The sequence below is a fragment of the Cottoperca gobio genome, chromosome 11, assembly GCF_900634415.1.
Source record: "Cottoperca gobio chromosome 11, fCotGob3.1, whole genome shotgun sequence".
Classification (NCBI taxonomy): domain Eukaryota; kingdom Metazoa; phylum Chordata; class Actinopteri; order Perciformes; family Bovichtidae; genus Cottoperca; species Cottoperca gobio.
The window spans coordinates 15,970,686-15,985,685 of record NC_041365.1 but is presented as its reverse complement, the minus strand read 5'-3'; the positions used below and the strand labels follow the sequence as shown (position 1 = coordinate 15,985,685).

The 15,000-nt window shown below is 37.2% G+C and overlaps 1 protein-coding gene across 2 annotated transcripts in view; it reads left to right on the top strand.

The window, feature by feature from the left end:
• eloa (elongin A) overlaps positions 1 to 12,919 on the top strand; it is a 16,565-nt gene extending 3,646 nt beyond the window's left edge. Inside the window, exons 2-12 of one of the 2 annotated variants that reach the window (XM_029443636.1) lie at positions 1,562 to 1,618; positions 1,954 to 2,066; positions 3,376 to 4,019; positions 6,175 to 6,503; positions 6,696 to 6,807; positions 7,857 to 8,009; positions 8,738 to 8,835; positions 9,418 to 9,598; positions 10,370 to 10,499; positions 11,094 to 11,269; positions 11,451 to 12,919. In XM_029443636.1, coding sequence (XP_029299496.1) covers positions 1,562 to 1,618; positions 1,954 to 2,066; positions 3,376 to 4,019; positions 6,175 to 6,503; positions 6,696 to 6,807; positions 7,857 to 8,009; positions 8,738 to 8,835; positions 9,418 to 9,598; positions 10,370 to 10,499; positions 11,094 to 11,269; positions 11,451 to 11,512 — 2,055 coding nt within the window. In that variant the 3' untranslated portion in view covers positions 11,513 to 12,919. Of the gene's footprint in view, positions 1 to 1,561; positions 1,619 to 1,953; positions 2,067 to 3,375; positions 4,020 to 6,174; positions 6,504 to 6,695; positions 6,808 to 7,856; positions 8,010 to 8,737; positions 8,836 to 9,417; positions 9,599 to 10,369; positions 10,500 to 11,093; positions 11,274 to 11,450 lie in introns of both variants that reach the window. The other variant, XM_029443635.1, reaches the window with a different exon arrangement.
• The last annotated feature ends 2,081 nt before the right edge of the window (positions 12,920 to 15,000 follow it).

Sequence of the window (15,000 nt, the reverse complement as noted above, 5' to 3'; positions counted from 1 at the left end):
GAGTTTTTTATGAGACATAATGTGAACAAAGGGAGTTCAGAATATTTTCATGTAAATCATCCTGAACAGTAGTTAGAAACCTGTGAACCCTGTGAAGGTTAAATTAATCTGATGATTATTTTCGAAATTATTTTTTCAATATTTTAGTCTATAAAATGTCACAATAGTGGAAAAATGTCCATCCCAGTTTCTCAAAGTCCAAGGTGATATCTTTAAATGTCTTTAGTTAGTCCAAAACCCAAAGATATCGAAGCGGGATAATTTCACTGTTACAGCAGCTTGGCAAAAAATTAATCGATTTATCGACAATAGCTTAAATAAATGAGGGTTTTTACTGTACATATATGTATATGTGCTATGCTGTGATCTATACATCAAATCTTATTGGACCTAATCATATCCGCTGTCTCCAAGTCCATATAGGACGATAAAGATCAAATCCTTTCTCACTGTAATTTCACAATTTCGATATACAACAATCTATAGGTTTTTATTTAATTTATTTGCTTAACTTAAATATTGCAATACAAGCATATATAATAACTTTTAAAATATTTAGTTCTAAACAATATTCCATATACAATACTATTCAGTCAACACATATTTAGGATTATATTTAAAGTACATTTTCTGGAATATCTATTGAGAAAGTTTTACACTAAAATAATCTTAAAGTCAACTTGCTGGTTTCTTCTCGTTGCTTCCCATCACGTCTCCTGCCTAAGCAGATGGAGTTTGCTCTATCGCCATGGAGATGGCTCAGTTGTCGGCAAGTGACCCTCACCATTGAACTTCTACCGTGTGATAACAGGTGGTCGTCAATGACAACTGAGCCAACTCAATCCGTGAGGAAGTGTGGTTGTAAACTCTGGAAAGACGATTCTTTGAGAATGAGAGTTTCATGCTCAGCTATTGAGAATGTGTTTATGGATTAAAGAACGAGACAGGAGTGTCTGTTTTTGTATAATCCAGTTGATTTAATTCTTTACAGATTAAAGTATTTCATCACATTAATGCAAAAATCAAAACTCAGGATTGGCAGTAAGCAGTCCTGCTCATTGATTTATACTATAGATGCATTGATATCATACACCCAGAGATATTAAAGGGATAGTTACATTGGTATTAATCTCACAGTATATATTGTCATATTCTCCAAACCGTAATGATCTGCAAAATGGTAAAATGGTAATGATGACTAATTTACTATCAATGCTAATAGAATATAGGTATTGTAACTCAACTTTATTTATCTAAATAGCACCTACAAACATGCAGCCCAAAGTGCGTCAAATTGAAAAAACAACAATAAATACAATTTAGCAATTAAATAAAAGTAACTAGAATAAAATTAGGTATAAAGAAAATAACGACTCTACCTTTGACTTTTTAGAAAGATATTTGATTTAAATGAAGAATCACATTTTATTTCATTATCTTCAGTAATACCAAAGTAATAATGCTACTTATAATTATTCACATTGTGTAGACCTCTACACTAATACTATCAGGTATTGATATTGAAAATGTGTGCACTGAAGTTTTTCTCTTGTTTTTCCAGCTACTAAAGACTTTCAAAAGACTGGGGGAACTTCCCATGACTGTGGACATACTGGTGGTAAGAGTCCTCTTGATTTCCAAACTAGAAAGTCTTCCACTAAAAGAAGAAAGTGATGCTGCTAGAGCTCCATAGTCAGACAGACACGACCAGTAGATAGTTTAGCAAGGAGCTCTTTAGCATCTTTAATTATTTACTACTCCAGTTAAAAAGCAATATAACAGTGTTTCTAATGTGCAAGAATTGGATCTTTGCTGTGAACAGAAATGCTTTGCTCAGTCATCTTAATCTTTCATTAACTTTGCCTTGTGTTTGTTGAGTAAATCTGGGCTTGGATGCTAGAAGAAAGAGTGATCCGTGTCCATGTTTACACTTTGTTTCGCTCTCTCTTGTAGGAAACTGGAGTCGGGAAGACTGTGAATTCTTTTAGGAAACACCAACTGGCTGGAGAGGTGGCAAAAGGCCTCGTAGCTAAATGGAAGAAACTGGTTCCTCAGTCTGCAGACAGGTACGTTCTGCATACCTGTGCCTAAACAGTAGTAAGAAGTGGAGAAGTCCATACTTTAGCTCTCATGTCCCTGAACACTGTATCTCTCGGTCACTGCAAGGATCATATTCAATGGAGATGCAATGTTTACTTGTAACCCATCGTCACAGGCTGCCTTTATCTGTCGCAGCGCTCTTAAACTCAAATGAACTGGGGGGGACAGCTTTTCTCTCCCGAAAAAAAAAACTAGTTATTTTTGAATAAATAAACTCAAATTTGTACCATATTCACTCTGAAGCTGAGTCATGTTCCTCCACATATTTAGTAGAGTAACACCTGGTGCGAGACAGGATAAGAAAGGGAGCAGTTACATTAAACTCCACAGTGAAATATTCAATAGTTATCCTTTCTTTGCTCCTGTTTAACTTTTCTTTTAGGCTCAGAAATATAAGACAAGATAAGAACTTTATTTATTCTGAGGGAAATTGTTGTGCGTCAGTTGCAGTACCAAGTAGGAAAGAGTGCAAATATACAGAGTGGAAAAATATATATAATGTCAGTAAAAGTGCAGGTACAAAAATATCAATAAACTCGTCCAAGATATACAGCAGTGTTGCTAAATGGTAAATAAAAAGCTCCAACTTTTATGCACCAATTTTGCAGCTATAAAATTAAAACGATTACACTGAAAGAAAATACTGTAAAAATCTAAATGGGGAAAATAGACGAAGGCTGAATTAAACAAAATACATTTTCCCTTGTGCTACATGTTGGCCGCCTTGTGAAATGTTACCCCTGTTTTATTTAGAAACTTCTACAGGCCTGTAGAGGTCAAATGATTTGATCATTTACAAGGAAATTTTACATTACAGTCATTTTGTGTAGCTTACTTTTTTCCTGCTCTCTTATCCTGTTGATTGTTTGCCGCTCGTCTTGCAATTTAAATGTTGACCCCCAGGTTGGGATTCATTGTTCAAGACTTTAAACAGCTCTGTAGTAAAGGGAGTAACTTCTGTCCTGTAGAGAAAGAAGCACGCAAATTCTTTGTATACATAAAGGAACCAGATTCTTTATTCATTGCATTTCAATTTATTTATTTAACATCAGTTCTGCTCACCCAGCTTTCGGCACATTTCATAATGAAGAACTACACTTTTTAAACTGTTGATTATTATTGATATGTTAACCTGTAAGAGGCATATAAATGTTTTATTGTTGGTTCGGTTAAAGCCCTTAAGCTTCATGTAAAACTCTAATCTGCAAAGTAACCGTTAACAATAACAAACAGTTCTGTGACTGTGTTTCACCCCTGTGAATCTTTCTACCTCAGACCCACCAACAGCCACGTCAAAGAGGCTCCGCGCTCACACACGCACTCTCGAGGCCCAGAGGCAGGAGGTGGTGGAGGAGGCCACAGACGCACCCGGGAGCCCTCCCCCGAGGAAGAGCCCTCCTTCATGGAGGAAGAAGAGGAGGAGGAGGAGGAGGAGGAGAGAGGCTATCACACAAACTACTCGCCCTCACCTCCTCAACACGAGCAGTACAGCCCTCCACAGCGAGGAGGCTACCGGTCGGACGAGTACGAGAGCCCCGAGCACGAGCCTGAGCGCGAGCCAGAGCGTGAGCATGAGCGCGAGCACGAGCCAGAGCACGAGGCCGAGGCTGACCCTGAGCCGAGTCCGAGTCCGAGTCCTCCTCGCAAAGAGGTCCGCCACGTCAAACCCAACAAAGAACCCAACAAAAACCACCACCATGGTTCCCACAGCGACAAAAACAGGGACAGAGACGAGGAGCGGCGGCAACGCCATGCAGAGATGAGTAGTGATCGAGGAGTAAGAGAAGGCGATGAAGGGAAGAAACGCAGCGCAGACAGAGAGCAACAGCAGAGTCCAGTACAAAAGTCTGCAAAGCACAGCAGGAAGTCCACAACACATGAGAGCAAGAGGGAGGAGAAGAAGAAAGGAGGAGATGATGGTGAGTGTGAGTGTGTTTGTGTTTGATGGAAGAGGTTCACTGTGACACCAGAGATCCCTCGGTGATAGCACGAACCTGTGTTTGTCCTCTACCTGGACATTTCACCAACACTGCAATTCAAAGTGCATTACATAAAACATCTAAAGCATTGAGATAAAAGACTAACATTATAAAAGGACATTCAAGTGCAATAAAAACATTCAAACCGACTTAAATTGAATAAGACGGGTATAAAATACACACGTAAAAGTTACAGAGCAGTGTAAGAAATAAAAAATTATTGGATTTAATAAAGCAGTAAACAGAAAAGTCTTCAGCCTTGATTTGAAAGAACTGAGAGTTGCAGCGGACCTGCGGTTTGTTCCAGATATACGGTGCTTAAAAACTGAATGTAGGAAAACCGTGTAAACATTATATGGCTTCAATTAGGAGCTGGGACAAGATGATGCTAAATTAGATTAATTAACGTACACTGTTCTTGCCACTAGGGGGCTCTCAATCAAAACAATAACAGAAGTCAGTGTCGCAGGTCATGGGAGATGGTCATTGCATTCAGCTTCCCCCGGTTGGGATTACCTCATCGTCAAATTATCCAAGGAGGTCTTCTCCTCTCCAAATCAAATGGACAGGTTGATTAAAACCGGTAAAAACACTTCATAAAGCAGTTTCCCGTTAAAAATCAGTGTGTTAAAAACACAGAACAAAGCTAGAGGCTAACATTAGCGCAGCTCGTTTCTCAATGACCAAAATCCTTCATCTTGTTAAAATGTATAGTTTAAAATGACAAAAATCTAAAAAGTGTATTGTAAAAATGTGGCTTAAAACTGCCTGAAAAGTCAATTCATGACAGTTTGAGCAAAGATGATGCGTCCCCATTACGGGCAACCAAAACGTTACCTTGATTAAAAGTACAGATTTCTCTAGGCTTAAAAAATTATTGAGAATGTTTTGGAGAATAATTACACAACTCAACAAAATGTATAAGTCATTTAAAATATTTTAAATACAGAAATGTTGCATATTATTTACCTTTTAAGATTAAACAAATGGGAGAAAAAGGGGTTACGGCTGCACGAGTAGGGCTGCTGCGCAAGTATACACCGAGGAGGACTTTTATGATTAGAATATTAAGGTCAGTGCTGTTTATCTCTGAACAGTTGAAAAGGAAGAAAGTTTGTTGCCTCAAATGTACAAAAACCTTAAATATCAACAAGATTCTTTTCCTGATGTTTTGTAAACACTGATTTTTATAATCCTGTGAAGTATAGGCCACACGATGGATGGAGTATCTTCTTAAAGCTAATGATAGATAAAACTAGACTTTATGATAATTATCGCATCAGTCAACAAACAACAACAAACATGGAAAGGATTTATTACTAAGTAGAGAACATAGTTACATAACGCATGAGATGAGTTAATTACAGCGTGTCATAGTTTAGACAGTTTACCTATGAACACGTTGCACTTGTTTTGATGCTCCAGAGCAGGAATTTTTAACACCAAGTTTACAATACAGTTGGATTTAGTAAACCTTTCATCATCACAAAAGCTAAAACAATGTTATTGTTTTTATTAGATGATTAGTAGTGCAGCTCTGTTAACATGTTTCCGTTTCATCATCCCACAAAATGTGCAACATCCGGTTAGTGAGATTTCATACAAGAATTGCAGCAAAAACATAACAATTAGTACAAGATTAGACAGAATGAGAGCATTTACAGTACAATAATCACAGTGTTGATGTAAATGAGTGAAGTACCATTATAGAAATAGCAGATAAAATAGCAGAATTAAAACAATATAATATAGCAGAATTAAAATAATATAAAATAGCAGAATTAAAACAATATAATATAGCGGAATTAAAATAATATAAAATAGCAGAATTAAAATAATATAATATAGCAGAATTAAAATAATATAAAATAGCAGAATTAAAATAATATAAAATAGCAGAATTAAAATAATATAAAATAGCAGAATTAAAATAGTATAAAATAACTTTGGAATTCATGCCTAGTTTCTCTATCTGTGCCGTACTTTAACGATGACGGTCAATAGGAAATCATTTGTCAGTAAGCAGAAATGTAAGGTTTACACAAACCTTCCCATGATACACTTCATCCCCTGACTTTTCCATTTGCGTTTCCAGGGCGACCACGGGCACCGAAGGACTCTCTACCCAAAGAGGTGGAGGACGACTTTGATGCTCCCACCATGTCCTTTGAGTCTTTTCTCACATATGACGCCCCTACCCCTGTCAAGAAGAAGAAGAAGCCATCATCATCATCCTCCTCGTCACACAGTCGACCATCTCACCCTTCCTCTTCCACGTCGTCCTCCCATCGCTCTCGTACCCCTCCGCCTGCCCCCTCCTCTACCTCCTCTTCATCCAAAGGGAGCAAGGCTAACGGCACACAGAGTACGAAGAGGTCACATTCAGGCTCCAGTTCAGCGTCAACGGAAAAACGCAAGAGCAGGGTAAGAACAGCAGCCGAGGAGACTAAACAGATCATTTTACTTTAGATTTCTTCATATTTCCCTAAACATTTCCTTTAATTCATTGTATCCTTTGACTGCACACTAACCTTTAATTTGCCTTCATTTATTAACTATCGTATATGAAAAGTTGTTTTCAGATGCTGCTTGTTGATGTTCATGTGATGTGTGCAGGTGGTGGAGGTTGTCGCAACTCTTCCTGAGATCCCTCTGCCAGCGATCCAACCCAATTACAGACCTCTGCCCTCCATCGACGTCTCACCGCTGTCCCCTCAGAGACGGAAAGGTAGTGCCCCCCACCTTAAAGATTATTGTCTTGTTTGTGAAACATCATAGTTCATTCTTCTAAATAATGACCATCAAGGGGACCCTCATAGTATGTCCATCATAATTGTATTATTATGTATTTTTTATATTTTATAGGCAAATAATTTAATTTTTGTTCAATATTTCCTTCAGTTTCCTCTTTTTTTATGCTGACAGTGCTTTAGTCATGTATGACCTTCTGTGGAGTGAACAAGGTTACAGTGTGCTTTCTCCAGTAACCTGATTTCTTAAATGTCATGTTAACAAAAAAAGTGGCTATCAGCCTTACTTTACGGTTTACTGAATACTTTTCTTTACGTTTCTGCTATGCAAACCTTTCCTGCGATTGCAGCTTCACATTAAAACATTTCCACTGCCGAAGCGGTGCGATGCTTTTATTGTGAAGAAGTTCTAGGAAATAAAATCAGTTTGTCAACAAGTTAGCGGAGCTTCGAGAGTGGTGCTATTCTTAAAAAAAACAGACCCCACTATGGAAAATCTGTATAGATACACTTAAGATGAGCAACCCAAGCTTCCTAAATAAGGTCAGGTGATGACTATGCAGATTTACTATAACCAGGTTAATGAAGTGCATGTAAACACGTTCTCTGATTACCTGCGTCTCCTGGATCGTCTACTGGTTTCTGGTGGGCATCTAAATGTACTGAGGAAGGTCAGCGCTTGTGATTTCCTGAAAGTTCACCAGTATTTTTATGTTTTGCACATATAGACGTGAAAAATAGTAAGAATTTAAGAAAATGTTTGAACATTGTGCAGGAGAGGTTAGAGGCCAAACATGTCTTGTATGTTCATAATAGAGGAAAACAGGATAGAAAGATAAAAACAAAGATTGCATAATTTATCAAAGTTTCAAGGTCTAAGCATCAGTACAAACATTGAACAAAATTAACCTTCTATTCTAATTCTTCTTGTTTTTTCTTTCTGGTCAGTGTCACCATATCTCTAGAAGTTCATCTTGCCCCGCTCTGTGTCGCACTGTCTGACTCTCACTCCCTTCTTTACTCTCAGTTCCTGTCAGCAACGACGAGGAGGATTCCGGGTTCACAGGGAAGCGATTTAACTCTAAGATGACGGTCTACTCGGGATCAAAGACAGCCTACCTGCCCAGGATGATGACTCTGTACGAGCAGTGCATCCGTGTGCTGCAGAACAACATTGACTGTGAGTGGAGCTGCTGTATTTAATTTTATGTTCATGAGCAACAAAGTATATAAACAGTCACTGAGTCGCCCAGAAGGGGGCACTAGAGCGCCTCCAGACGCCCTCACTGTTTTCACAGGCTTGTATACCATTGAGTAAGCACTCAAATGTATTCATGTTATGTTTTATTATGCATTATTATACTTCTACAGTAATTCTGAGGAAAAAATATGAAACTGTGATCGAGGTGTCAGACAGGATAAAAGACAAGCAGGAAGTCTGCGATCTCTTCCCACCGTCTCCGCCTGTTTTCTTAACCCATTTTTGCTCATAACTGAAATTTCGTATTTTAGTATTTTAGTGAGCGTGTTGTCTCGGCTTGCCGAAGCACAAAACTGAAGACATTTTCAAAATTGGCATCAAACCATTTGGCTAAAAATGTAGTTTTTCATATCATACTTTATTTAGTATTTAGGCACATGGGATCACTGTTATAGTCTACTTATTTTATTATAGTTATTATCCTTACATAATACATTTCATATTTTAGGAAAAGCAGTAGTCCCATGTGCCCAAAAACTAAATATAGTATGATAAGAAAAAGGCTCAGAAACTACAAGGAACTCAATCAAGTGTTTAGTATCTATGAACTCAGAAATATTTCACTTTCTACTTTGACTCTTTGCACGAGTGGGTGGTTAAAACAAATGACCATGACATGACTGCTCGCTGCCTCTGTGCTCTTACAGCCATCGCTGAGGTTGGAGGAGTGCCGTTCGAAATCCTAGAGCCGGTGCTGGAGCGATGTACACCAGAGCAGCTGTACCGCATCGAGCAGAGCAACCAGGTAACACACACACACACACACACACACACACACACACACACACACACACACACACACACACACACACACACACACACACACACACACACACACACACGTTTGTCTTTCTAGTCTTGTGAGGACCCTCATCCTATGGGTGGTTGAGACGCAGACAGACTGCTGAGATTTAGTTAGATTAGTTTTTTAAGTTATACAAAACACAGTTTAAAATACAGTTTGATACATTTTACCAAAATATAAACGATGTATAAACACACAAAGAACTACAATGGGGTAAGCGAAGCGAAAATAAAAAGGAGGGTACAAAAACAATATTAAAGAAATAAAAGGGATTATATCTATACATATGAAATGTGAGAAATGAGATTGATTAGATTTAACAACATTGTGTTTTAATATGGAGGCAGCTAAGAATTGACTTTAGGGTGGGAAAAGGCCAAAATAACAATTAGAATAACTGACCTCCCTAACTAAAATAGACAAGATGAGAGGAAGAAAACGATAGAATTACGAGCACAATGTGTAGGAAGCCTGAGAAGACTGATGGCCCTCCTTGTTGATTTTGTTCCCCTCTTCCTTCAGTGGTTTACAGAGGAATCTGACGAGCTGTGGATGCGTCACTGTCAGCGGGACTTTAAGCGTGAGTCTCCTCAGGAGTACGAGTCGTGGAGGGAGATGTATCTGAGGCTGCACGACGAGCGCGAGGAGCGACTGAGGATGCTCACCCAGAACATCTCCTCCGCCCACGCCAACAAGCCAAAAGGTAGGAGAAGCAACGAGTCACTTTTAGTTTTATATTAATCAGCACGAGAAAGTGACAAAAATGGACATTAATTAATAAATCAAACCTTATATGTAAAGCACCTTTCGTACAGGTGCAGTTCAAAGTGCTTCACAGATGACTGACGAGCCGAAAATAAGACAGAACAAGTGAAAACAGTAAAAACAGAAGAGACAAAAACAATTAAGCAATGCACACTAGACAATAAAAATGTAATCAAATTAATTTAAAAGCTTTTATTACAGTAATAGTAGCAAAATGGCATGAAATAAAAACAAGGAAATAAATAATAATAATATTTTACAACTTGAATACAATCAAATAAGTGATAAGACAACATTTTTTAATTTTTTAGTAAATAACATCCATGGTTTCATCATTCGCTTGGTAAAAGGAGGGAGTGGAATAATTGAGGAGTGAAGAGGGGAAAAGATGCTTTGATTAAATGACATTAAAATGTACCTACATTTGACAACTTTAATACAATAAAGTAATTGATTATTAAAATAACATTAAGATAAAATACAATTTTGCAACTTAAATGCAATACAGTAAATTATTAATAAATTAACAAAAAGATAGAATAAACTTTTACAACTTTTAAATACAATAAAATAAGTGAATAAAACAATGTCAAAAATCTTAATCAAAAACCTTTTACTATTAATTTCTACAAAAACATCACAAATTGATATTGAAGTTAATTGATTAAGGTGTTTGAGTGTGAGTGTTGTGTTGTGTTTGTCCTGGCAGGGCGGCAGGTGAAGATGGCGTTTGTGAATTCTGTCGCCAAGCCGCCGCGTGACGTCCGCCGCCGCCAGGAGAAGTTCGGCACCATCAGTGGCTCGTCAGCCTCCTCCACCGCCGCTGCTGCTCCCATCAAGTCAGTATCACAGCCAGCATATTGATACATTTTGTTTTCAGGTTTATGACTTTAATTTGGTGTTGAAGTGAAATAAGATATAGAAACATCACTTTACATACATGTGAGTTTTATTCATGCATTTCCAACAGTGTATCTACAGTATTTGTCAGATCCCCTCAAATGTTTTGATAAAAACTGCATTTTTTTAACTTAACAATTAACAAAAAAAAATCTCCAGCTGGTCATTATTGATTATTTAACAAAATCCTTTATTTTATTATTTATCCCTTCAGCTTGAAGTATTAATTGTAATAGTTAAGAGTAAAACAGGTACACAGGCCACATTTTTAAACAAATGTTGACACATACGCCCTTATTAATTAGCTGTGTATCTAAAACGAAAAAGGGTTTTCTTCAAAAGTATACATATAATTAAGTACTCAGTTAGTTGATTACCTGATTTGTCAATCAACAGGAAATTAGTTGACAACAATTTTGATAGTTGATCAATTGTTCATGTAATTTACAAATCAAAAATCTAAAAGATTTTCTGTTCTGCACTTTATTTTAGATTCACAGTAACAGACTTTTTTCTCTTCCTGTGTCTTTCAGAATAAGACCAGCCACCATAGACTACTCTGGTGAAACGATGCGCTCCTCTTCGTCCCAATTTAACCCTTCTCCCAGCTCGTCTCGCTCCTCAGCAGCAGCAGCAGCAGCAGGAGGAGCAGCAGCAGCAGCAGCAGCAGCAGCAGGACCTGCTGGCCGGGACAAGCCACAGGTCAAAAGTAAGTGTGTGTACTTGTGTGTGTGTGTTGTGTACTTGTGTGTGTGTGTGTGTGTGTGTGTGTGTGTGTGTGTGTGTGTGTGTGTGTGTGTGTGTGTGTTAATGGAGTTCAGATCATAAAAAGAGACAGAATTATGTTCTGAGTTCTTTTATAATCTCACACGTTTTGTTTCCTCCCACAGAAATTGCCCCCATGATGGCCAAAACTATCAAAGCTTTCAAGAACAGATTCTCCCGCCGGTAGTGTGAAAGAGACTGAATGTATTTTATGAATTCCAACTGTGTTTTTAATTTAAATTTTAGCTAAATTTTAATGGAGACCCCTTCATCCATACACACACACACACATCCATACACTCTTGGCACCAAACATATCATAGGAACTTTTCAGTATTGGTGGAAAAATGGTTCATTTTTAGGAAAGATTTTATTTAAGGAGGGGTATCTGTTTTTGGGGGTCTTAAATCTTAAATGACGGTCAATGGGTGCGACGTCTGTGTCGCCAACTTTTTACAAGACTCAAAGGAAAAACACACACACACACACACACACACTTGCAAACACACAGTCTGTTACTTTTTATTGTTTTTCAGCTGCCATTTTTAAAGGAATAGCTCCACTCTTTTTGGGAAACACTCTTTTTTTTGCTATCTAGACAAGACGATTGATACCACTCTGACAGTCTGAATGCTAAATATGAAGCTGGAACCAGGAGACGGTTAGCTTAGTTTAGCATAAATACTGGAACCAGGGGGAAACGGCTAGCCTGGCTCTGTCCAAAGATATCAAAATCTGTAGGAAACGACACATTTTTGTACATAATAAACAACTGAGAAACAATTTAATTAGTTAGCTTTAGATGTGGTGGAAGGGGGATTTTGCTACCTTGCTAGCTGTTTCCAGTCTTTATGCTAAGTTAGCCGACTGCTGGCTGTAGCTTCAGACACGAGAGTGGTATCCATCTTCTTGTCTAACTCTTGGCAAGAAAGCAGATAAACCTACTTCCTCTACTGAAATACTGAACTTTTTCTTCATGGGACAGAAAAAAAATACTGATTCTTTAATTTTTTTAAGATGAATTGTTTGTTACTTTTCATTGCGATCAAATGATACACTACATGAGGAAAACCTTTACACTTTTTTTATCTTGATGGCATGCATGATGCATGTCAGCCCAGACATCAACTGGCTGGTCAAAGACTGCTTTTTAAAAAAAACAAACAAACATGCATATTTAAATATTTTTTAATATGTAGGGCTAAAATGATATCGGTGAACTACACACACACACACACACACACACAAACACATTGTAGACTTAATTTAACCCTCCTGTGGCTTCAGATCATGTTTTCCTGCTGTTGAATGTGTCCCTGTTTATATCTGCTTCACTGTGACAAATAACTTGAGTGAATGCTGAAGAGACTGCAGGATGAGAAGAAGAAGACGAGGAAACACAACAGGGAAGGGAGTTAATGGGACGTCTGCAGCTTCAGTCTACAACAATGATGAGATGTATTTATTTTCAACACTGGGACCTGGCACCCCACAACATGGGCCTGAAAGGAATTAGATTACAAATTGTAATTTTATTAGATTTTAATAAATGTTATATGGTCATTTTTATTAAAATTGACTTTTTGCCCTTAAAGGCTGTGTGTGCGGAAACCTTTTTGTGTGTGTGTGTGTGTGTGTGTATGTGTGTGTGTGTGTTTTATCAAGCAACACAAACATCCTCTATGCTTTCTATTGATCTTCATTTTCTCTTTAAATGATGAACAAATTCAAAAAGTCTGCAGAGGAGGAGGTACAGTAATACGTTCAATACAGAGCGTGTGTAGGCCTTAATAAAAGGTTATTAGTTATAATGTTATCATTAAATCCTGTAATGTGGCATTTATTCCCAATTAAACCTAAATCTTGTGTTTTTCCTTTGTTTCAAATATCTCTCATTGGGTTTAGTCCTGCCGAGCTGAGAGTCGTCCTCTGTTTGACAAATATTGAAATAATTGTAGATAAAACACATTAATAATTGCATTGATTGCACAGGCAGGGGACATCCTCATTAGACGTCCACTGTAAACGCTTTGTTTCCCATATACGCCACACAGACGTTTATGGGCCTAAAGAATGATCAAACTAATGAATTATCTTTATTTCCATTGTGCTTTTTACAGCAAATCTCTAAGTTGCATTGCAAACACACTGAAACAGGCAATGTTGTCAAAGTAACTGTCCAGTCATGTGAAGAACATGTAGGCTCTGCCTCACACGGTCATTGAACTCTTTAAACACTTTTGTATTTTTTGCCATTGACCAATTATGCAAATGGCTGTCAGATGCCCTAAATCCTGTTTAAAACATGCATATATATATATATTAATATATTATGTAGCCTAATGGAACGTGTTGCAGTAATATAGCCTATGAAACAAGATATTCCCTTATTAGTCCCACAAAGTAAATGTTTTTCCACATCATATATTTTATCCATGGTTTACATTTGTGGTTATCCTTTCCGAGAAATGTTCTCCTGCTTTGTGTGTAACAAAGTGAATGTTCTTAAGTCCAACCAGCTTACTGTCCATAGGTGTAGAGTATATCAATTGAGAAGAAACGGGAGTGAAGGTACATACAATACATAAAAGATAAAAGAAAACAAAAGTTCTGATCAATCAGGAAAAGGTGTGGTTTTCAATATGAATACAGACTGTGGGCTAAAACGCACAAGAAGCCTAATTCTCCTTTTCAATAATGTACTACATGTTTACAATGAGGTAGGCAAACTTATTAAAATATACAATCATTAAGATCAGTGTATAAGATGGTGGAGTGGCATTGGAATGTGCCAGAGGCCACATAATTAGGGTTTTTTACGACAAAATTCTTTCTCCCCTAGATATTTTCGAGACCACCATAAAACTCAGATTATAACTCGAAACCTGATTAACATCCCAGATTTAAATAGATGGTAACCCTTTTAGTAGTTTCCATTAAATTGAATAGATCATAGATCACATTTGCCCAAGCAAATACTGTAAATTGGTAAAACTTAGTCGAGTATTCAGAGGATGTTCAGCTTTCTATTTTCGGGAAGTGATTCTCAAGCTGGGGGACAGGATCAGAATCTGAGGGGTCACAACATGATTAAAGGGAGAAGAAATAAAAACAAATATTTCATCTTCAAATTGTTCAAATTCATTGATCTGACTTCACTAAATTTAGCCTTTTTCTTTGGATACTTCAAATGAAGCAATCTGATAAGGATAAAAGATAAGTAAGTACATTTACTCTAGTACAATTTTAAGGTACATATAGGCTACTTTAATTGAGTATTTCTATTTTGTGCTACTTTATACTTCTGCTACATTACATTTCTGAGGCAATATTGTAGTTTTTACTGAACTACATTTATTTGACAGTTCATTTGCAGAACTAACAAATGATTATACATTATTATAGATTAAGCTACGCAGGAGAATATAAAGTAGTTCAAATGAGCTGCATCTTTACCAGCTGCAACATTAAAGTGCATTAATTCATCAAAAATTATAATCCAATAATAATAATATAAAATACAATTGTTCTAAAATTGGCCATTCTCCATAATGAATACTTATACTTTTGATTTTTTTTTTTGATGCGCATATACATTTGTACTTTTACTTTTAGTTATTAAATATGATGCATCCATTTGAATTACTGCTGAATATTATCAGTGTAGGATGTTTT